The following is a 23,885-nucleotide window of genomic DNA, read 5'->3' as shown; positions in this document are numbered from 1 at the left end:
ATCTTCTGTTTGTTGTTGTGACCAACGACCACTGGACATTTTCTACAGTGTATTTAGAAAACATGAGTCCTCTGACTGGGAGAAATACCAGTGTGTGAGTGGTGAAGGTTTGATTGAAGTGAACAGACATTATTGATGACAACTGACTGACATGAACTGAACCTGAAGGAATAATTCTCAGTGTGAGATCAGAACAACTGACAATATGGAACAACCACTATTTAACATGTCATTCATTCTAAATCAATGGATTCAAGTTCTGTGAAGATAAATGAGCTTCAGTTGTGGATTAAAGACAGAAGATCTCCAACAGTAACAGACAGTGAACTGACCTCAGAGTCTCCAGTCTACAGTCTGGACTCTGCAGAAAACCACACAGATCCTTCACTCCTGAATCATACAGGTTGTAGTTGTCTCTCAGGTCCAGTTCTCTCAGATGGGAGGGGTTGGACTTCAGAGCTGAGCCCAGAGAAGAACAGCTGATCTCTGACAAACTGCAGTTCTTCAACCTGAATAAAGAATCAAAGATGGAGATCAAATCATTGATAATCAATCTGATCTGTCCTGATCAATGAAAAATAACAACAACAACAATAATAATAATAATAATAATAATAATAATAATAATAATAATAATAATAATAATGATGAGTTGCAGTTAATGCAGTGAAACACATTTAACAAGTAAATTCAGCTCAGTTGTGTGACTTGTGTTAAAGGTCAAACACACACAGACACAGTTTGATCAAACAGACATTAGTCCTGATGATTCACTGAAATCAACTGAAACAGAAAACAACAAGAGTTTTTTCTTCATGTTCTTTGTCCAAATATCAGCTGTGAGGATCTTCTGTTTGTTGTTGTGACCAACGACCACTGGACATTTTCTACAGTGTATTTAGAAAACATGAGTCCTCTGACTGGGAGAAATACCAGTGTGTGAGTGGTGAAGGTTTGATTGAAGTGAACAGACATTATTGATGACAACTGACTGACATGAACTGAACCTGAAGGAATAATTCTCAGTGTGAGATCAGAACAACTGACAATATGGAACAACCACTATTTAACATGTCATTCATTCTAAATCAATGGATTCAAGTTCTGTGAAGATAAATGAGCTTCAGTTGTGGATTAAAGACAGAAGATCTCCAACAGTAACAGACAGTGAACTGACCTCAGAGTCTCCAGTCTACAGTCTGGACTCTGCAGAAAACTACACAGATCCTTCACTGCTGGATCATACAGGTAGTTGTGACTCAGGTCCAGTTCTCTCAGATGGGAGGGGTTGGACTTCAGAGCTGAGACCAGAGAAGAACAGCTGATCTCTGACAAACTGCAGGACTCCAACCTGAATAAAGAATCAAAGATGTGAGTTTAGGAGACAAAGTTCCTGCTTGAATCCATTCAGTGTTTCATCATCTGTTCAGAGCTGAAGAAGGTTTAGAATGAACAAGTTTAGAAACTGGAAACTCCAAACACCTGAACCAACAGGATGCAGCTTAAAAACAGTCAGAGACACAAAGAGAAAAACAGCTCTCATTAATATTAATGACAACATGCTGCTGCTTCAATAAAGACGTAGTGACTTCAGCTCTTAAACTCTGCAGCTCCACCACAGGCTCCATCTACAAACTCAGGCTGTGCAGACACATTTATCTGAGATTCAACTAAAGATCCTCGAGTTTTCAAAGAGAACAAACATGTCAGACTGAACTGTGGAGAAAAGTCGACCAATGATTCAAACTAAATCTCCAACATTGTCACTTCCTGCAGTGGAGACCACATTGAACAAACATGGTGAGTTTGGTCTGAATCTCTCAGTCAGTTTCTCTTCAGTCTCATCACTTGATGTCGTGTTGGAACAAGAAAATACTGAAGATACATTTGTTCATGTCAGAGTGGAAAACAGTCTGATGGGATTTAAACAGTGAAGGATTTTTCTTCTTCTATTAAAGTTTGAAATCTGTAGCTCAGCATTTCTCTGCCACAGTCACTGGACTAAACCACAGAAGAAGAAAACTGACTTTACCTTTAAGATCCTCAGTGTGGATCAGTATAATATGAGCCTGATGTCTGCAGGTTAGAGTCAACACAACTTTACCATCACATTCATCTCAGCACACAAAGAAAATATGGAGTCTGACCTCAGAGTCTCCAGTCTACAGTCTGGACTCTGCAGAAAACCACACAGATCCTTCACTGCTGAATCCTGCAGCTTGTTGTTCTTACTCAGGTCCAGGTCTCTCAGATGGGAGGGGTTGGACTTCAGAGCTGAGACCAGAGAAGAACAGCTGATCTCTGACAAACTGCAGTTCTTCAACCTGAATAAAGAATAAAAGATGGAGATCAAATCATTGATAATCAGATATAAACTAAACTGAATACAAACTATTTTAAATTACAGATGGATTTAATAGAATACTTTGGAAAATGCTCAGCTGAAATGTCAACATGATTCCTGCTGAACTATAAACAACAACAATAATAATAATAACTTGAGTCATATCAGACAGAAACAGTTCGTTCATCACTGGTCAGTTTGGAGATTTGGGGCTTTTTGCTTCTAGAACATGTTTGACTTCAGACTAGTGGAAAGAAAAGGTCAGAAATCCACAGCTGAGTGTTTCTCTATCTACAGTTTGTCCCAGCAGTTGTTGTTCTCCTGCAGCATGCAGCACTGTGTCTGCTGTCTGCAGCAGGTCATGTGTGGGATGGTTGTAAAGCTCTCTCTCCTGCAGTGTTATCACAGACAAACATTTCATCTGGATCAGCAACAAAGCCTGAAAATACACAGGAGGGTTGATGACTCAGCACAACATCTCATTGGCTGCTGTCCATCTCTGACAACGTGATTTGTTCAGATGAGTCATGTGACGTGCTCTGACACTTCCTGGCTGAGCTTTCAGCAGGAACTTTATCATCTGAAAATGAAGAAACAAGTGCGTCTAAAACCTTCCCAGAAGGTTGTTGTGTTTGATGGGAGTGTGCACGTGGTGCTCTCAGTGCACGAGTCAGGGCTGGAGGATGAAGCTGTAAAGAATCAGCAGAGTGTGGAGGATTCCTGGGCTTCATCTTCAAACTCATCAGAGACACAGAGTGAGTCAGGGGAGGAAACAGGGCTGAGACAGAGAAAAGCTGAAGCTGAAGGGAAACAAGAAACATCTCTCTCTGTGTCTGCATCAATCAAACTGGACCAGATGATCAATAAGTGACACATGACACTCAGAGACCTGGACTCACTGCACAGGACCAAGGAGCAGATCAGGCTCATACACATGTTGACCCAGATGTAGGAAGATCTCCAACAGTAACAGACAGTGAACTGACCTCAGAGTCTCCAGTCTACAGTCTGGACTCTGCAGAAAACCACACAGATCCTTCACTCCTGAATCCTGCAGCTTGTTGTTACTCAGGTCCAGTTCTCTCAGATGGGAGGGGTTGGACTTCAGAGCTGAGACCAGAGAAGAACAGCTGATCTCTGACAACCTGCAGGACTCCAACCTGAATAAAGAATAAAAGATGGAGATCAAATCATTGATGATCAATCAGATCTGTCCTGATCAATGATGTTCAGTCTAAAATGAGTAGAGGGACTTTGTCCTTCTGTTATTGTGGATCATCATAATGTCAGCCTTCTACAGACATCATCCAAATGTCAGCTCAACATTCATCCACCTGTTCATGTCAACACTGATTCAGAACCTGCTGCTGACCTCAGTCAGTCTCTAACTACAGGATCAATATCACATCAGACACGTTGGACTAAAACTCTGTTTATCTTATTTATCTCATGACCTTCTTCTTCCTGTGTTTTGTAGCTGAGCAGGTTTGTGATCTCCAACAGTAACAGACAGTGAACTGACCTCAGAGTCTCCAGTCTACAGTCTGGACTCTGCAGAAAACCACACAGATCCTTCACTCCTGAATCCTGCAGCTTCCAGTTGTCACTCAGGTCCAGTTCTCTCAGATGGGAGGGGTTGGACTTCAGAGCTGAGACCAGAGAAGAACAGCTGATCTCTGACAAACAGCAGGACTCCAACCTGAATAAAGAATCAAAGATGTGAGTTTAGGAGACAAAGTTCCTGCTTGAATCCATTCAGTGTTTCATCATCTGTTCAGAGCTGAAGAAGGTTTAGAATGAACAAGTTTAGAAACTGGAAACTCCAAACACCTGAACCAACAGGATGCAGCTTAAAAACAGTCAGAGACACAAAGGAGCTGAGCTTCTATCAACTAATAAAGGGAGAAATCTGTCCTTTGATTTTCTCTACATTCACTCATCCAGTCCACTTCAACCTGAACATGAGGAACATGAAACAACAGTGTGTGAGTACGTCAGAGCTGAGGCCACACATCCACATCACTGACCTCATCATTACAACAACAGTGTGTCACAAAGATGGCTGTGAGCGTCAGGAAAACCTCCACCCAGGATGATATATCAGGATTATTAACAGGTGGAACAAGTCACTGATGAACCACTGCTGCTATGGAAACCAAACATTACACCAACCCTCATCAAACATGCTAGATTTTCTGGTTTTCATCTAAGAGTCATGTATGAATCAGGAAATGGTTTAAACTCATGTTACAGATGGAAATTGTTTCTCTTATTTTTCTCACTGATGAAAAAAGAAACATTTCAGTGATTTTCTTTTCTGCTTTTTTCTCCAGTGATGAAATCAAAACATGTCAAACACATTTTTAGTCTCACATCAAATCCTTCAGTAAAATACTGATTCTCCAGTTCAGGGAAAGACCTGCTGACTCACACTGATTCAATTTATCATCACTCACTTTACAATTTATTAGCTACACCTAGATAAAGCTAATGTATGATAATACAACAGGCCTGTGATAAATCCTCCTCCATCAGGATTATAATCTTCAGTTTGAATCTAATCTGTGTGAGAGGATGTTGATTTATTTTGGAGGCTGTAATTTGTCGTCATATTAATCTCAGCACAGAACTACAATACTGTGTCTGACCTCAGAGTCTCCAGTCTACAGTGTGGATTCCTCAGTAAACCACACAGCTCCTTCACTGCTGAATCCTGCAGGTCTTTGTTACTCAGGTCCAGGTCTCTCAGATGGGAGGGGTTGGACTTCAGAGCTGAGACCAGAGAAGAACAGCTGATCTCTGACAAACTGCAGGACTCCAACCTGAATAAAGAATAAAACAGAGATTAAAGAATAATTAATGTTCCAGTCAGATATGGACCAATCTGCCAAAAGAAAGACATGACAGTCAGAAGACACACAACATTATGCACCTTCTGTTTAAAGTGCATGGAGAAATGAAAATCACCTGCAGAAACATTTAGTCCTATTTAGACTGAGGTAGTGGTGCACTGCTGCCTCATGTGGCTGAAATGACCCAACATCATTATTATCCCCATGTTTCAGCCTCAATAAGCTCAGTCACTGACAGAGAACTGACCTCAGAGTCTCCAGTCGACAGTCTGGACTCTTCAAAAGATCAGTCAGATCCTTCACATCTGAATCCTGCAGGTTGTTGAGACTCAGGTCCAGGTCTCTCAGATGGGAGGGGTTGGACTTCAGAGCTGAGCCCAGAGAAGAACAGCTGATCTCTGACAAACTGCAGAGACTCAACCTGAATAAAGAATCAAAGATGGAGATCAAATCATTGGGTGGGTTAAAGAAATAAGATCTAAGATAGTGACCTGACTGAAGTTATTGAAGTGGTAGTTACATTAAACTCAGCTGTGGATTAAAGGTAGAAGGAGAGTAACAGACAGTGGTGCAGTGGTTAACACTGTCACCTCACAGCAACAAGGTTCTGGGTTTGAACCCCGGTTCACCCGGAGCTCTTCTGTGTGGAGTTTACATGTTTGTCTCCAGGTGCTCCAACTTCCTCCCACAGTCCACAAACATGCAGGTGAACTGGTGACTCACCTGTTCTCTGTAGGTGTGAGGGTGAGTGTGAATGGTTGTTGTCTCTATATGTCAGCCCTGTGATGGACTGGTGATCTGTCCAGGGTGTACCCCCCCTCTGGCCCACTGTCAGCTGGGATTGTCTCTGACCCTTAAGGATAAGTTGGACAGAAAATGGATGGATGGATGGAACAGTAACAGTGAACTGACCTCAGAGTCTCCAGTCTACAGTGTGGACTCCTCAGTAAACCACACAGATCCTTCACTCCTGAATCATACAGGTTGTTGTTACTCAGGTCCAGTTCTCTCAGATGGGAGGGGTTGGACTTCAGAGCTGAGACCAGAGAAGAACAGCTGATCTCTGACAAACCGCAGAGACTCAACCTGAATAAAGAATCAAAGATGGAGATTAAATCAGTTGTCAATTAAAGTGCTGCTCCTGAATTTTGTCCTGCAGCTCCTAAAATGTTTCTTCTGTGCTACTGGTGTAAAAAGTCTGAATCTCTGCCCCCACAGCACCTCAGCCCTCCAGGAACCCAGGAACCTCTGGTCTGGTTCTGTTCCTCTAATGTTGTGGGTCATTGTCTTGCTGTAGGATGAAGCCCTGACCAACCAGTCTGTCTTCCTTTGTCTTTCTCTCACCAACACAGGACTGTTTCCTGCTGTATTGTCCTGATGATGCATCAGACAGTAACACAGTTTGTTCCAACACTGTCTTTGTACAGACGGTTTCAGTCCTGTAGGAATTATCTGCTTCAACTTTCAACACTTCATTTCCTTCCACGGCTGCATTAAAAGCTGAAGTTCACCTGAAAAAGGCCTTTTCTCTGGGACATGTACATGATGTTTCAGTTTGACCTCAACTGTTTCTGTGTAGTTTATCACTGACCTGTGAACCATTCAAGGTTTTTCACTGAACTTCAACTGATTAAAGTTCAATAAAGACTGATGTTCTACAACATTTGACTGAACCACTGAATCTAATGTAACTGATTAAAGATAGAAGATCTCCAACAGTAACAGACAGTGAACTGACCTCAGAGTCTCCAGTCTACAGTCTGGACTCTGCAGAAAACCACACAGATCCTTCACTCCTGAATCCTGCAGCTTGTTGTTACTCAGATCCAGTTCTCTCAGATGGGAGGGGTTGGACTTCAGAGCTGAGCCCAGAGAAGAACAGCTGATCTCTGACAAACTGCAGGACTCCAACCTGAATAAAGAATCAAAGATGGAGATCAAATCATTGATGATCAATCAGATCTGTCCTGATCAATGATGTTTAGTCTAAAATGAGTAGAGTGACTTTGTCCTTCTGTTATTGTGGATCATCATAATGTCAGCCTTCTACAGACATCATCCAAATGTCAGCTCAACATTCATCCACCTGTTCATGTCAACACTGATTCAGAACCTGCTGCTGACCTCAGTCAGTCTCTAACTACAGGATCAATATCACATCAGACACGTTGGACTAAAACTCTGTTTATCTTATTTATCTCATGACCTTCTTCTTCCTGTGTTTTGTAGCTGAGCAGGTTTGTGTAATTAAATCGTGTTTAAGGACAGTTTCAGTTTTAGTCTTAAACAACAGTCAGATGTCAGATGTCTATATGGGCACATGAGGATTGTTTTATTATGCATCATACATTACGATTATTTTTTTTTTTTTTTTATTTGTCAGCTTTCTCTAAAACATTCTGAATTACACTAAACTGTTTGAAAGACAGTGTTTATCCATTTGAAAAGACAGAAAATTCCTGGAAACACTGAACTTTGTGTTCAAACAAATCCTGAACATTTATCAACCAAAACCTTAAAACTTCAGTGAACTGACCTCAGAGTCTCCAGTCTGCAGTTTGGACTCTCCAGTCCAGCAGAAACCAGCTTCACTCCTGAATCCTTCAAGTCTTTGTTGTCACTCAGGTCCAGTTCTCTCAGAGGGGAGGGGTTGGACTTCAGAGCTGAGGCCACGACTTCACAGTCAGTCTCTGAGAGTCCATAACCACCAAGTCTGTCAGGACACGTGTTATAGAACATGTTATTATCAAAGAGGACACTTTATATTGACTTGAAGCATTTGATGAGTTGGACACGTCCTGTTTTCATCTCATTTTCATGTGTTTTGCTCACAATGCACAATTCCACACAAAAAGTGATTCAAGGTCACAGTACAACTCTGTTTGCACATCTCATGACTGAAAAGAAGCAGGAAGAAGAAAAATCTTATTATACTCACCTTTGAACAAAACCAACCTTTGACTGAAAAACTAAAACTGTTTGTAACTCAACAAGATGTTTGATGAACATCTGCTACAAAAACACAACAAGACAAAAACAATGAGGTTCTGATCCTTTGGGACTTGAACCATCAATAAATCCATGGTTTAAAGTCATTAAACTGATAAAATGCTGCTGTGATCAAACATCAACCAGAACCAGTTTATTAGTCTGATCAGGTTTACAGCTCGTCTCCATCACTCTCAGGAAGATCAATACAAAACGGTTCACTGTAAAAATTATTAGAAATAAATAAAGAACTGTTCATTATAAACACAACCAACCAAGAATCAGTATTTTACTCTCACACAATCTGAAACTGATGCTTTAATTAAATAAGTGGAAATCTATTTTAATAATAATGATCTGAATTTTATACAGTATATGTTATATTTCATTACTAATCTACATCATGATAATAACATTAATTAGCTGTGGACTCACCGAGCCTTCCTGCAGTTCCTCACAGCTGGGATCAGTCTCCGTCGTCCCTCCTCTGATGTGTTGTACGTCTTTGGGTCCAACTCATCCAGAACCTCCTCTGACATCTGCAGCATGTAGGCCAGAGCTGAGCACTGGATCATAGAGAGTCTCTGCTCTGATCTGTTCTCTGACTTCAGGAACTCTTGGATCTCCTGATGAACTGAGAGGTCGTTCATCTCCATCAGACAGTGGAAGATGTTGGTGCTTCTGTCAGGAGACGCTTTGGTCTTCCTCTTCTTCAGGTTGTTGATGGCTCTCTGGATGATTTCTGGACTGTTCTCCGTCTGACCCAGCAGACCTCCTAAGACTCTCTGGTTGGACTCCAGAGAGAGGCCATGAAGGAAGCGAACGAACAGGTCCAGGTGGCCATTTTTACTTCTCAGAGATTTTTTGACTGCTTCATTCAGGAAGTCATCCAGGGTTGAATGAACATATTTATTTCCCAGGAACTTCTTCAGTACCTGTGTGTTCCTGTTGGTGAAACAGTGGAACATGTAGACTGCAGCCAGAAACTCCTGAACGCTCAGATGAACAAAGCAGTAGACTGTTTTCTGGAAGATCACACTCTCTCTTTTGAAGATCTCTGTACAAACTCCTGAGTACACCAAGGCCTCTGTCACATCAAGACCACACTGCTCCAGGTCTTCTTGGTAGAACATGATGTTTCCTTTCTCCAGATGTTCAAACGCCAGCCTCCCCAGCTTCAGAAGAACTTCCCTGTCAGCCTCCGTCAGCTCCTGTGGACTCGTCTCATGTCCCTCATGGTACTTGTTCTTCTTCCTCTTTGTCTGAACCAGCAGGAAGTGTGAGTACAGGTCAGTCAGGGTCTTGGGCAGCTCTCCTCTCTGTTCAGTCAACATGTGCTCCAGAACTGTAGCAGTGATCCAGCAGAAGACTGGGACTCCACACATGATGTGGAGGCTCCTGGAGGTCTTGATGTGTGAGATGGTTCTGTTGGACAGCTCTTCATCACTGGATCTCCTCCTGAAGTACTCCTCCTTCTGTGGGTCAGTGAAGCCTCGTACTTCTGTTACCCTGTCAACACATGAAGGAGGGATCTGATTGGCCGCTGCAGGTCTGGAAGTTATCCAGACCAGAGCCGAGGGAAGCAGATTCCCCTGGATGAGGTTTGTCAGCAGCTCGTTGACTGATGACTTCTGCGTGACGTCAGACACAACCTTCCTGTTGTTGAAATCCAGTGAAAGTCTGCTTTCATCCAGGCCGTCAAAGATGAACAGAACTTTACAGACAGCCAGCTTCTCTGCTGTGACCTTCTGTAATGTTGGATGGAAAACATGGAGCAGCGTGAGAAGACTGTACTGCTCATCTCTGATCAGGTTCATTTCCCTGAACGAAAGCAGAACCAGCAGACTGACATCTTGGTTTTCCAAGCCCTCTGCCCAGTCCAGAGTGAACTTCTGCACTGAGAAGGTTTTTCCAACACCAGCGACGCCGTTGGTCAGAACCACTCTGATGTGTCTCTGTTGGTCAGGTAAGGCTTTAAAGACGTCCTGGCACCTGATTGGAGTGTCATGGAGGGTCTCCATCTTGATCTCCAGCTGCCTCACCTCATGTTGGGTATTAACCTCTTCACTCTGTCCCTCTGTGATGTAGAGCTCAGTGTAGATCCTGTTGAGGAGGGTTCTACTTCCTGTTCCATCAGTTCCTTCAGTCACACGTTCACATCTCCTCCTCAGACTGATCTTATGTTCATCTAAAACCTCCTGCAGACCACTATCTGCTGTCTGCAGTCCAGGTCCTGGTCTGGGTCTTTGTCCACACTGGGGACAGGAGGAGTCTCCTGATGGACCAGACTGGTCCCAGTATGAGGTGATGCACTGTCTGCAGAACCAGTGTCCACAGCTGGTAGAGACTGGATCCTTCAGGACGTCCTGACACAGATCACAGCAGGACAGCTGCTCCTCCACAGGAACATGACTCCTCTTCCTCTTTCTGTGGAATCAACACATTCATTATAACACGTTACATCAGTGGAGGAAACCCACAGCTCACAGGATGAATTCAGCTCTATGACTGACTGTGAAGACAAATCCTCAGTAAATATCCACCTAGAGCTCCTACTACTACTGATGTTGAAACACATGTCAACACTGAATCATCTTCAGGTCAACTTACTGTGGAAACTGTCTCCAATGACTCCAGGGTCCAGGTCCATTACTGAAGACTGGAGGATTTAAATCTTTGGACCAGTCACTCTTCATAGACAGACAGCTGGATACTGAAGACTCTGCTCTGTGTCTGTGGAAACAACACATATTTTACACATATTAACACTTTCACATATTATCACTCACAATCTTCTTGCTGTAGTGATCAGTCAGTGGTGATCAATAACATTCATCAGGGTGTTAAAAGAAATTTCCACTCCCTGCTCCAGAGGTTGGGTTCCACTTGTTGGTTCCATTTTGGACCTGGTTCCGAGTTGGACCTGGTTCCAAGTTGGTGAAATACTAAAATTCATTAACCATCATTAAATTAAAAAACACAAATTAAAGAACAAACGTGATAACAAGAGGTGGGGAAATTTTTTTAAAATTCTTAGATGCTGGATCTGGTTCCAAGTTGGTAAAATAGATTCATTAAGCTCTGCAGCCAATGAATCGGCCTCAGCCAACCAGTGTTACCCTGTATTCTGTGACCTGCAGCAACAACCAGTTCACCTTCAGGTAACATTCAGAACATCCTACAGAACAATACCATTTAACCCCATCTCTACCTACTCCCATAGATATGGTCTTTGAACACATTAAAATACATCCTGTATCTCATCAGACCAGAGACATCACAGTTTTCAGCAGTGCTGCTTTTCTTCAGTGTTTCCTCAACAAACCTCTGAGCAGTCCTTCACTAAATAAAGACAAACACAATGTGACTGTGACTTTAGAGAAAAGAGCCACAAATCCTCAGTAAATATCCACCCAGAGCTCCTACTACTAATGTTGAAACACATGTCAACACTGAATCATCTTCAGGTCAACTTACTGTGGAAACTGTCTCCAATGACTCCAGGGTCCAGGTCCATTACTGAAGACTGGAGGATTTAAATCTTTGGACCAGTCACTCTTCATAGACAGACAGCTGGATACTGGAGACTCTGCTCTGTTTCTGTGGAAACAACACATATTTTACACATATTAACACTTTCACATATTAACACTCACAATCTTCTTGCTGTAGTGATCAGTCAGTGGTGATCAATAACATTCATCAGGGTGTTAAAAGAAATTTCCACTCCCTGCTCCAGAGGTTGGGTTCCACTTGTTGGTTCCATTTTGGACCTGGTTCCAAGTTGGTGAAATACTAAAATTCATTAACCATCATTAAATTTAAAAACACAAATTAAAGAACAAACGTGATAACAAGAGGTGGGAAATTTTTTTTAAAATTCTTAGATGCTGGATCTGGTTCCAAGTTGGTAAAATAGATTCATTAAGCTCTGCAGCCAATGAATCCATCATCAAATCTGTCAGTCATACTCTCTGTTTAGTCTCTGACACCACAGGCATCAGCAAAGAAAAACAAAAGACCTGAACAAACATGAAAACTCAGAGACACTTGTTACCAACAAATATGCCCGACCAACTGAAATGTTCCAAAGTCAATGACACAGCTGAACCATCTCATATTTACAGGAGGAACTGCACATCGTTTATTTTTTTAATTAATATCTATAGACTTATTTTTTTCTGAAAACTTGAAGAGGACAAGTACTCGGCCTCAGCCAACCAGTGTTACCCTGTATTCTGTGACCTGCAGCAACAACCAGTTCAGCTTCAGATAACATTCAGAACATCCTGCAGAACATCAGAGACATTAGACATGAAAACTGAATCATCTTCAGGTCAACTTACTGTGGAAACTGTCTCCAATGACTCCAGGGTCCAGGTCCATTACTGAAGACTGGAGGATTTAAATCTTTGGACCAGTCACTCTTCATAGACAGACAGCTGGATACTGAAGACTCTGCTCTCTGTCTGTGGAAACAACACATATTTTACACATATTAACAAAAATACAAATACTCTGTTGATACCAACAAACATGGCAGATTAGCTGAAATGTTCCAAAGTCAGTGAAACAACTGAAGCATGTCATATTTACAGGAGGAACCACACATCATTGTTTAAATATTTATCTATCATCCAACATGTTCAAATAATATCAGTGTTCTTTCTGATAACTGGAGGAGGACGAGTGCTCGGCCTCAGCTTACAGCAACACACAGTTCACCTTCAGGAAACATTCAGAACATCCTGCAGAACATCAGAGACATTAGACATGAAAACTGAATCATCTTCAGGTCAGCTTACGGTTCAAACTGTCTCCAATGACTCCAGGGTCCAGGTCCATTACTGAAGACTGGAGGATTTAAATCTTTGGACCAGTCACTCTTCATAGACAGACAGCTGGATACTGAAGACTCTGCTCTCTGTCTGTGGAAACAACACATATTTTACACATATTAACAAAAATACAAATACTCTGTTGATACCAACAAACATGGCAGATTAGCTGAAATGTTCCAAAGTCAGTGAAACAACTGAAGCATGTCATATTTACAGGAGGAACCACACATCATTGTTTAAATATTTATCTATCATCCAACATGTTCAAATAATATCAGTGTTCTTTCTGATAACTGGAGGAGGACGAGTGCTCGGCCTCAGCTTACAGCAACACACAGTTCACCTTCAGGAAACATTCAGAACATCCTGCAGAACATCAGAGACATTAGACATGAAAACTGAATCATCTTCAGGTCAGCTTACGGTTCAAACTGTCTCCAATGACTCCAGGGTCCAGGTCCATTACTGAAGACTGGAGGATTTAAATCTTTGGACCAGTCACTCTTCATAGACAGACAGCTGGATACTGGATGCTCTGCTCTCTGTCTGTGGAAACAACGCATATTTTACACATATTAACACTTTCACATATTAACACTCACAATCTTCTTGCTGTAGTGATCAGTCAGTGGTGATCAATAACATTCATCAGGGTGTTAAAAGAAATTTCCACTCCCTGCTCCAGAGGTTGGGTTCCACTTGTTGGTTCCATTTTGGACCTGGTTCCGAGTTGGACCTGGTTCCAAGTTGGTGAAATACTAAAATTCATTAACCATCATTAAATTAAAAAACACAAATTAAAGAACAAACGTGATAACAAGAGGTGGGGAAATTTTTTTAAAATTCTTAGATGCTGGATCTGGTTCCAAGTTGGTAAAATAGATTCATTAAGCTCTGCAGCCAATGAATCGGCCTCAGCCAACCAGTGTTACCCTGTATTCTGTGACCTGCAGCAACAACCAGTTCACCTTCAGGTAACATTCAGAACATCCTGCAGAACATCAGAGACATTAGACATGAAAACTGAATCATCTTCAGGTCAGCTTACTGTGGAAACTGTCTCCAATGACTCTTTGAGGGTCCAGGTCCATTACTGAAGACTGGAGGATTTAAATCTTTGGACCAGTCACTCTTCATAGACAGACAGCTGGATACTGGAGACTCTGCTCTGTGTCTGTGGAAACAACACATATTTTACACGTATTAACAAAAATACAAATACTTTGAATATTTATCTACTGTCCAGCACATTCAAATAACATCTTTCTGATAACTTGAGGTGGACGAGTGCTCGGCCTCAGCCTACCACAGTGTTACCCTGTATTCTGTGACCTGCAGCAACAACCAGTTCACCTTCAGGTAACATTCAGAACATCCTACAGAACAATACCATTTAACCCCATCTCTACCTACTCCCATAGATATGGTCTTTGAACACATTAAAATACATCCTGTATCTCATCAGACCAGAGACATCACAGTTTTCAGCAGTGCTGCTTTTCTTCAGTGTTTCCTCAACAAACCTCTGAGCAGTCCTTCACTAAATAAAGACAAACACAATGTGACTGTGACTTTAGAGAAAAGAGCCACAAATCCTCAGTAAATATCCACCCAGAGCTCCTACTGCTAATGTTGAAACACATGTCAACACTGAATCATCTTCAGGTCAGCTTACGGTTCAAACTGTCTCCAATGACTCCAGGGTCCAGGTCCATTACTGAAGACTGGAGGATTTAAATCTTTGGACCAGTCACTCTTCATAGACAGACAGCTGGATACTGGAGACTCTGCTCTGTCCTCCTCTGTCCACATCATGTCCAGTCTGAGAGGTAAACCTGTAACACTGGAGACACAGACACAGACAGACAGACAGACACACACACACACACACACAGTTTAATAAACCCAGGTGGTTGTAATAATACTAATGTAAATTACATGAAAAGCTGCTAACTTCAGAGGTGGAGCAATGACTCCATTTGGCAATTGCCTGATGGTGGTTTAAACCCAACAACTGGTCAGACTTCAGATAAACGTCATGTGTTATATTTCTCTGTGAGAGTGAAGAAAATATAATAGGAAAATAAAAAGGAAACAACATGAGATGGTTATCTTTCTAAATAGTTAAATGGTTATTTTTCTAAATATACGTTTGACAGACTTACAGTAAAAACTCAGTAATGATATTTATCATAATTTGTAGACTTGATATTAACACTCATGAGACACACACATGAGAAACTTCTTTTCTCTCCGGTTTTTACTCTTTATCTACTTCAACTGACGCCACTTCGTCTCTGTTCGCGCGCACAGAACAGGTTCGCCTCCACAGTTCGCGCCCTGAAATAAAAACTGCGCAACAGCGGTCAGTTGCTGCCAACGGACACAAACTGTTTTTTACGCTTTTAACTTTTTGCAATCACTTACAGCTCAACGTGCGAGCGGGAATTTAACTTTTAACTTCTGAGAAGTTTTCTGGCAGTTTGTTTGGTGTTAGCTGCCAACCCGGAAACGAAGACTTCATTTTTAATAAAACGGTTATTTTCCGGTAAACCTTCTGTTCTGTCAGACAGATTACTCAGTAACCGTGAGACTAAACTACACCCTGTGACAGAGAAATAATAACGAGAATAAAGTCAAACTGACAAATAAGAAAAGAATCAAACTTACACTCCGTCATATCTCTCTCTCTCTCTCTGCTTCTTCTTCCGTTTTTTTCTTCCTCTTCTTCGTTGGTGTTTATTAGCGGCTGGCAAACAAGCTTTTAGAGGCGCATTACCGCCACCTACTGGACCAGGCTGGAACAGGAGATTATCATAATGCAGAGAAAGAAGAAATTGTGGTTCATTCAGTTAAATAAAGTTCCTGAATAATGTCACCATATACCTTACTGCTGTTTTCACCTGGAGTATTTTATCTCCTTAATGACTGAGGAAGCTGATTTCTCTTAGTACTGTGTTTCCTTCAGTGCAGTAGTCCATGTTGGACTGTTTATGATGTATGGTTGAGTCCTGTATGACCTGTTCTAAGGAGAAGATATTTAATTCTTTATAGCCATCTAAAAAGTCTGATGCTTTCATTTTAATAGTTTATTTAATCAGCTGTGTAGTAATGGTTTTATCAGTTTTGTCTCAACCTTTACCTCAACCTTTCTGCTGCATGTTGTGGTCTTGTGTGTCATATTTTTTATCCTTCACATTTCATTTATTTTTAATTTCCTCGCAATATAATGGTGTTTGTTTGTTATTCTCAAGTCTATGGTTCTCAACAAAAGAGAAATAAATACAAATATTTTCTCTCTAAAAGTGTTGCTGTAGCAGGTTTTCCCTCCATGCACCTAAACGCATCGCTTTTTTCATCCATACATGACTTGATAATTTCACGTGTCAGGAGATTGATGTTAACATGTGTCTGGCCTGGAAATGTTTAGAACAACTCATCTTTGGGAGAGTAAACAGTGTGTATAGCTTTACAAAACAAAACAGATCTTAAAACTGCTCAGTGCATCAAACAGCAACGTTGGTTCCTGAAGGTGTTTTCACTTTGTGTCGGTAGAGGGCGCTCCTGGACAAAAGATACAGGCTCTCACTCTGATTTCCTCTGCACTGACTAGTTTTTAAGAAGCCAAGGCTGTGTATTTATTTAATTTGAAGTATTTTGTGTTATATACATGTGTGTATCTTTGCAGTGTATCGCTGTGTGAGCCGTTTAAAGGGCACAGAGACAGAGTGTGAGAGGTGTTGCAGCAGCTGGACGGTGACTGAGCAGATCCACTGACTCTAACAAGCGTCTTTTTGTCCAAACATCTGCTTCTCTTCCCCTGTCACTGCTCTGTCAATCCCCGTTTGTGTCGAGGTTACACTCAGACACTCACACAGATTATCTTTGCGCTGTTCTTCTGCTGTGGAGTTAAAATGGCGTCTGGACTGACTTCATACTTTCACTTTCAGTCTTCCTCCCTGTCTGTCTCCTCTTCTCTTATTTATACTCGTCTGTGTTCAAACCTGTGACTCTGTTATTTTCTCTGTCCTGCTTCTGTCTCTGTAGCTGCTGGAGTCACGGAAAACTCAGGAGAAACTACCTTTCTCTCCGGTTTTTACTCTTTATCTACTTCAACTGACGCCACGTCGTCTCTGTTCGCGCGCACAGAACAGGTTCGCCTCCAAAGTTCGCTTCGTTCTACTTCGACGACTCTCGCGCACTGAAATAAAATCTGCGCAGTAACGGTCAGCTGCTGCTAACGGACACAAACGGTTAAATACCCGTCATTTAAAGTCGCTCCCAGGGTTTTAAAATCACTTACAACTCAAAGTGGGAGCGGGAATTAAATTCTAGAGCTTTCTGAAAACTTTTCTAACTGTTCGTACGGTGTTAGCTGCCAACCCGGAAACGACGACTTCATTTTATTAAAACGGTTATTTTCCGGTAAACCTTCTGTTCTGTGTCCAGAGACGAAGTCAGACAGATTACTCAGCGACTACAGTCACCGCGAGACTAACCTACACCCTGTGACAGAGAAATAATAACAAGAATAAAGTCAAACTCACCCTCCGTCATTCTGTTGTGGCTCCGCTTCTTTTCTTCGTTGGTGTTTATTAGCGGTTGGCAAACTAATGTATAGAGGTGCACATTACTGCCACCTACTGGACTAGTTTAGAACAGGGGATTAATGCAGACAAAAGGGAAATAAATTCTTATAGTTACATTCAGTTTCTTTTAAAAACTTAATAAAGTCACCATATATGTTGCTGCTGTTTTGCCCTGGAGACCTGACAATGAAAAGAGTATTTAACCTCCTTAATGACTGAGGAGGGTGATTTCTCTTAATGTTTTGTCCTCAGTGCAGTAGTCCATGTTGGACTGTTTTGACCTGTTCTTAGGAGAAGATATTTAATTCTTTCTACCCATCTAAAACACCTGATACCTTCATATTAACCGTTTATTTAAGCAGCTGTTTAGTGATGGTTTCCATGAGTTTTGTTTCAACCTTTATTTCAGTCTTTCAGCTGCATGTTGTGGCCCTGTGTATAAGTCTATGTTTATAACAGAAATAAATAAAGATATTTTCTTTCTGAAAGTGTTGCTGTGGCAGGTTTTCCCTCCATGCACCTAAACCCATCGCTCCAGATGTTTTCATACTTTTAAACTTAGATTTAATTATGTGTGTCAGGAGACTGATGTCAACGTGTGTCTGGCCTGGAAATATTTTACAACAACTCATCTTTGGGTGAGTAAACAAAACGGCTCCAAACCTTAAAACTGTTTGGTTGGTTCCTGAAGGTGTTTTCACTTTGTGTCGGTAGAGGGCGCCCCTGGACAAAAGATACAGGCTCTCACTCTGATTTCCTCTGCACTGACTCGTTTTCATGTGGTCACAAGTTGCAGAGGGTCCCAGGTCGTTTTTCTTCCACTGGACTTTACATTCAGAGACAAAAACCTTTCGATGCTATGAGAAGAGTAAAGAAACATGCAGCTTGTGAGACTCTGTTTTTGTTTTTTAAAAAGAAGCAGGACTGTGTATTTATTTAATTTGAAGTATTCTGTGTTATATACATGTGTGTATCTTTGCAGTGTATCGCTGTGTGAGCCGTTTAAAGGGCACAGAGACAGAGTGTGAGAGGTGTTGCAGCAGCTGGACGGTGACTGAGCAGATCCACTGACTCTAACAAGCGTCTTTTTGTCCAAACATCTGCTTCTCTTCCCCTGTCACTGCTCTGTCAATCCCCGTTTGTGTCGAGGTTACACTCAGATAAGATTATCATTGCGCTGTTTATTAACCTATTTCCCTTCAATAGCTGGGACAAAGGCCTGTGGCAGGCCTCGCGCCATCAGCAGGCCAACGAGCTGTTATTAAACACCACAACAGGATTTACAGCAGAAATAAATACGGCTCAGCAACAGGTTCACATGTTACTATAAATATATTATTATTATTATTATTATTATTATTATTATTATCTCCCAGTAAATAATAATGCAGGCTGTGTGTAGCCAGTTAATAATCGCAGCTTATTCTTTTTTCGATCATTAGAAATGAAGATGTTCCTCTCTGTGTCCTCTGGGAGCCTCAGGTCTGTTTCTATAACAAATCTGAGTTTAAGAGTTTAAACTTTAAATTAGTTGTAAATTTACGAGATAAAAATTCAGATCCTTCATTATGTTAAATGGAGACTGGGCCGGGGACGTTTGGCAGCTGCTCGTCTTTGGCTGCAGATGAGCGGGAGCAAAGTGCCAATCTTTCTGTCATTGATCTGACACCGGGTCAGACACTAACTGCTTTATTTCAACTCACTGACATTTTACAGAAACCAGAGGAGACCGAGCAGCAGCGGGAAATATGAGCCTTTATTTTAACAGCAGCTTCTCCTCGACAGATCATTAAAAACAACCTTAAAACAGGATAAAAACAACAGGATATAAACGAAAGATAAAGGCTCATTTCCAGAATTAGAAACCATGTTAGTGGAAATAGTGAAAACCTGTTTAAAAACCACAGTCTTTCTCTGCGCTGAGCAAAGGTGCATTTTGCTGAAGCCTTTCAAATGTTAACGTGCTCATATTTCACTCTTACAACCTTCTCACATCTCCATAAAATATTACAGCACTCAGAGTGATGACTGGAGGAGCCGCGGCGCTGGGTTTTTTCCTCTCACACACTTTCACCGCAGTTTGTCTAAAAAAAAAAAAAAAAAAAAAAACCTAAAAAAAACACAGATTATTTCGTTTATATTTAAAAATCCTGCAGCTCCGTCCTTTAAAGACTTTAAATGATTATCTCAGACAGGCCGGTGGCTGCTCCTTCAAATAATAAAAACCATGAAATAACAGGGATGTTGGTCGCGCTGCAGTAACTCAGTTTATCTGACCTCATTCACCAAAGTACCGAGATCAATGACACAAACTGTCGTGCAAAGGAAATAAAATGGAATAAGAGAAAAAGGGAAACATGCTGACTGGTTGAAAAGTCCTGACCACATTATATCACATCAAATATATCAACTGAAAACAGCTTGAAAAATACCGCAAATCAAGTTACATCCAGGTATTTCCCCGTGCACTGTGGGTTATAGAAATTAAAATCGAATGTGAAATCATTAAGATTCCCTCCTCGGCCCTCACCGGCTTCCGTCTCCACGTTAATATACTCACTTTATCTGCGGCGCCGGCTCATAGTGTAAATGTATTTTCTTTGTCATATGTGGAAACAATGATTTCCACGGTGGGAGACGCATCATTAACAGCAGCGCCAAAGATCTTAATAGAGTGTGGCTGCGTGGTGCGTTCAGGGACTGCTCCAACACCCTGGCTTCCACCGTTTTAATAGCTTTAATTAAAAAAGCTTTCACTTGATTTTAGCTGCTAATACAGTGGAGGAAATGTGAGAAAAATAAATGTCTTGTAGGCCTAGTTATTTTTTAAAATGTCAAAACTTTAGCTGTGTGGTTAATCACAGTAACATAAGCTGCTGTGTCAGTTTATTTTCTCGGTTGCTGACTCGAGCTGAAGCGTCACTTTCCAGTAGATCAACAGGCCTGATCCTGGTCCCTTCACGTCGCAGCTTCACTAAAAACTCCCATTTCCGACAGCACATGAAGGCACCGTCGCTCCAACCAAGACGCACATGAGAAGCAGCGGAGTTTCTGTCCCGTCCAATCACGACGCTGTGTCACTCGGCCCTCCGTCCAATGGGAATAGCGCGCGTGCAGGTGGCTGCGCTGTTATCAGCTGGTCCCGCTTCACTCCCAGCAGAGAGCGAGTCAATTTATGGCGAGAGAAGCCGACCCCCTTTAATGGTTCCCATCAAAACCACTAAAAACACCATCAGACCGTCCGACTTCCGCGAGGATTCCTGTGGCGGACGCACGCGGCCGTCTCCCAGCTGACACACTCCGACCAAAACAAACACGCGGAAAAGACATTTGGGGAGTTTTGACCGAGCTCTTCGCCTCCCGAGAGAGAAGAAGTTCGGCTTTGCTCAAGTTTCCCAACATTCCCAGAGAGTTCCTCGTCGGCCGGGATACTTGAGGAGAGGGCGGCAGCAGTGGCCTGGCTCCTGAACGTCTCCAGCCCGCTCTGCGCCTTCTCTCACTCCGCTGCACTTGCTTTTATCTCCCGTTTTTGTCCGAGCGAGTTTGGTGGTTCATGTTCACAAATGTTAGCGGTCGGGCAGATGGAGGCTAACCGGCAGAGTGCTTTCGTCCTGGGCAGCACCCCGCTGGCGGCGTTGCACAACATGACCGAGATGAAGACGTCCCTGTTCCCGTACGCGCTGCAGCAGAGCCCGGCGGGCTTCAAGGCGCCGCCGCTGTCCAACCTCAACTCGCAGATCTCCGGGGGCACTCCGCACGGAATAAGCGACATCCTGGGGAGACCCATCACCACGGCGGGGCAGCTGCTGTCCGGGTTCCCCAGGATAAACGGCCTGGCCACCACCGCGGCCGCAGCGGCGGCGGGGATGTACTTCAGCCCGGCGGTGTCGCGGTACCCGAAGCCCCTGGCCGAGCTGCCCGGGAGGGCGCCCATCTTCTGGCCCGGGGTGATGCAGGGTTCTCCCTGGAGGGACCCGAGGGTTCCCTGTCCCAGTAAGTCACGGCTCTGTCTCTTTATCCACTTTAACCAGTGAGTCAGATAAAAGCAGAAACTCCAGAGGATGTTTCTGTGATTTAAAACATTATTCAGGCCTGTGAGAGGCCCGGCAACACTCACACACACACACACACACACACACACACAGCAAACACACACCTACTAAAATAACTGTTTCATTCCTCACAACAATCACAGAAAATAGAAATGTGGAGTGTTAATATCAGTTTTAATGTCTTTAACTCTCCACATGAAGCTGCAGACTCAGACACCGTCAGGCTTTATAACTATATTAAATGGAGGGTTGTTGTCAGAATATCTGAAGCTCGTTTTTACTTGTTCATTATAAAAATGCGGACACACAGGAGCATCATTCCTCCAGCTGCTTTAATAACTCCGCTGTGTTTCCTCCAGCTCAGGCTAACATCATGGTGGATAAGGACGGAAAGAAGAAACACTCCAGACCGACTTTTTCAGGACAGCAGATTTTTGCACTGGAGAAAACCTTCGAGCAGACAAAATACCTGGCGGGACCAGAGAGAGCCCGGCTGGCCTACTCTTTAGGAATGACCGAGAGCCAAGTCAAGGTAAAGACACAGACACACACAGCTGCAGGAATTCAACACAATCTGATTCTATTTCTGTCAGCCCAACGTTTGGCTGAATTATTATTATTATTATTATTATTATTATTATTATTATTATTATTATTATTATTATTGTTATTATTATTGTTATTTCTGTGTGCACCTGTTGAGCGTCTGAGCTGATCCCGCTCCGTCTCCACAGGTTTGGTTTCAGAACAGAAGAACCAAATGGCGGAAGAGGCACGCGGCGGAAATGGCCTCGGCCAAGAAGAAGCACGACTCCGAGACGGAGAAGATGAAGGAGAGCTCGGACAACGAGGAGGACGACGAGTACAACAAGCCGCTGGACCCAAACTCAGACGACGAGAAAATCACGAGACTGTTGAAAAAGCACAAGGCCACCAACCTGGCGCTGATCAGCCCCTGCAGCAACAGCTCGGACACTTTGTGATGGCGCACAGAGCGGGGGGAGGCTCCACCAGAGACTTGAGACTTTCACCTGACACTGACGAACATGCGCCTGCGGGGACCGCTCAGACTGGACTTCAGAACCAGGTGTGCGCGCCACGACGCGCGGCCGTTCGGCTGCATCCAAACCCACTCCCAGACACTGTGCTGCACGGAGAGAAGAACTCCTGTCGGTCTGAACCGGACACACTTCCCGTCAGTTAAAAAAGGACGCAAACATTGGACAAAAAACTGGCGACGAAAATCCGTTTTTACGCAAACAACCGGAGTTTTAACAACAGGTGTAAATGTAAAGAATCTACTGTTCAGTCCGGATCAGTGTTGGACTCACTCACTTTACGTTACTTTTATTTTATACCTCTGCCTTTAAACGTGTCACCGTGAGGTCAGCGAGGCCTTCTCTCTTTCTCTGACCCTGAACGTCTCTGAATATGCCCATGAGCTGATGATAGAATTATCAGCGCAGGAGGTGAAGGTGTGTTTTCACCTGAAGAAAAAAAAAACAGTTTCATGTTTTTTTTTATTCTGCAGTGAAGAAAATGCACCAGTTTTTTTTTAGATAATTAATTCAGCTTTAATGTGACTTTTGGTTCCAACTAAATCAGCCATTTTCTCTATGTAGTTCTGAACGGCGGCTGTGAGCCTGAATCCAACACTGATCCGGATCCCAGACGCATGTTTCGACGCGGCAGGTGTGAACGGGGCCTGTGATGCTTCTAAAGCTCAGTTTAACCAGGGTATCCAGAGGTGTGGGGGGGTGAGGAGGGGAATGAATGGTTGTAGCCTAAAGATGAAAATGTATATATTTTTTACTGAGTAAGTTATGTTGTTTTGACGCTTCTTCCCCTCAGATACACTCACACATCAACCCGCTGTAACGTTAACGTCGCCTCCTGTTTTTGTTTCTGTTTCCTCAGCACCGACACACACACACACGCACACACACACACACACACACATGTATAGACGCAGAATGCTGTAAATAATCACTGTAAAGAAAAACCAGCTTGTTTTAACCACATCACGTCAGTTCACAGTTTTTTCTTTTCATTCGTTTTGAAGGAGTTTTTCTGTTTTTACCTCGTCACACAGCGGAACTGAAAACTGGACCATCGCTTCTGTTGGAGTTAAAACAGAGTATTATCACTTCCGGGGTTATAGGAAGAAAAAAAACAAAAACACTTTGTATTATGAATAAATTATTTAACAAGCATTTTTT

At 42.6% G+C, this 23,885-nt stretch overlaps 2 protein-coding genes across 53 annotated transcripts in view; one reads left to right on the top strand and one right to left on the bottom strand.

Annotated features, from left to right (window-relative positions):
• LOC108891198 (NACHT, LRR and PYD domains-containing protein 12) overlaps positions 1-23,885 on the bottom strand; it is a 73,401-nt gene that overhangs the window by 3,801 nt on the left and 45,715 nt on the right. For 16 of the 50 annotated variants that reach the window (XM_051076584.1, XM_051076583.1, XM_051076598.1 and 13 more), the window contains 9 exons: positions 6,935-7,108; positions 6,109-6,282; positions 5,444-5,617; positions 4,993-5,166; positions 3,867-4,043; positions 3,331-3,504; positions 2,148-2,324; positions 1,178-1,351; positions 333-509 (listed from right to left, as the gene is read on the bottom strand). In XM_051076584.1, the coding sequence (XP_050932541.1) occupies positions 333-509; positions 1,178-1,351; positions 2,148-2,324; positions 3,331-3,504; positions 3,867-4,043; positions 4,993-5,166; positions 5,444-5,617; positions 6,109-6,282; positions 6,935-7,108 (1,575 nt within the window). Of the gene's footprint in view, positions 1-332; positions 510-1,177; positions 1,352-2,147; positions 2,325-3,330; positions 3,505-3,866; positions 4,044-4,992; positions 5,167-5,443; positions 5,618-6,108; positions 6,283-6,934; positions 7,109-7,732; positions 7,910-8,619; positions 10,612-10,794; positions 10,918-11,661; positions 11,785-12,530; positions 12,654-12,989; positions 13,113-13,448; positions 13,572-14,073; positions 14,200-14,700; positions 14,845-23,885 lie in introns of those variants that run through there. The other 34 variants (XM_051076610.1, XM_051076615.1, XM_051076612.1 and 31 more) reach the window with 34 other exon arrangements.
• LOC108891199 (homeobox protein Nkx-6.2) overlaps positions 20,545-23,885 on the top strand; it is a 55,306-nt gene continuing 51,965 nt past the window's right edge. Inside the window, exons 1-3 of one of the 3 annotated variants that reach the window (XR_007814773.1) lie at positions 20,545-21,607; positions 22,026-22,198; positions 22,401-23,702. Coding sequence is in view for 1 of the 3 variants with exons in the window: in XM_018688314.2 (XP_018543830.1) it covers positions 21,178-21,607; positions 22,026-22,198; positions 22,401-22,649 (852 nt within the window). In the remaining 2 variants the exon portion in view is untranslated. Of the gene's footprint in view, positions 21,608-22,025; positions 22,199-22,400 lie in introns of all 3 variants that reach the window. The other 2 variants (XR_007814774.1, XM_018688314.2) reach the window with 2 other exon arrangements.

Source organism: Lates calcarifer, linkage group LG16_LG22 (genome assembly GCF_001640805.2).
Source record: "Lates calcarifer isolate ASB-BC8 linkage group LG16_LG22, TLL_Latcal_v3, whole genome shotgun sequence".
NCBI lineage: Eukaryota > Metazoa > Chordata > Actinopteri > Centropomidae > Lates > Lates calcarifer.
Note: the sequence above shows the minus strand (reverse complement) of the source record. Positions and strands in the feature narration are given on the sequence as shown.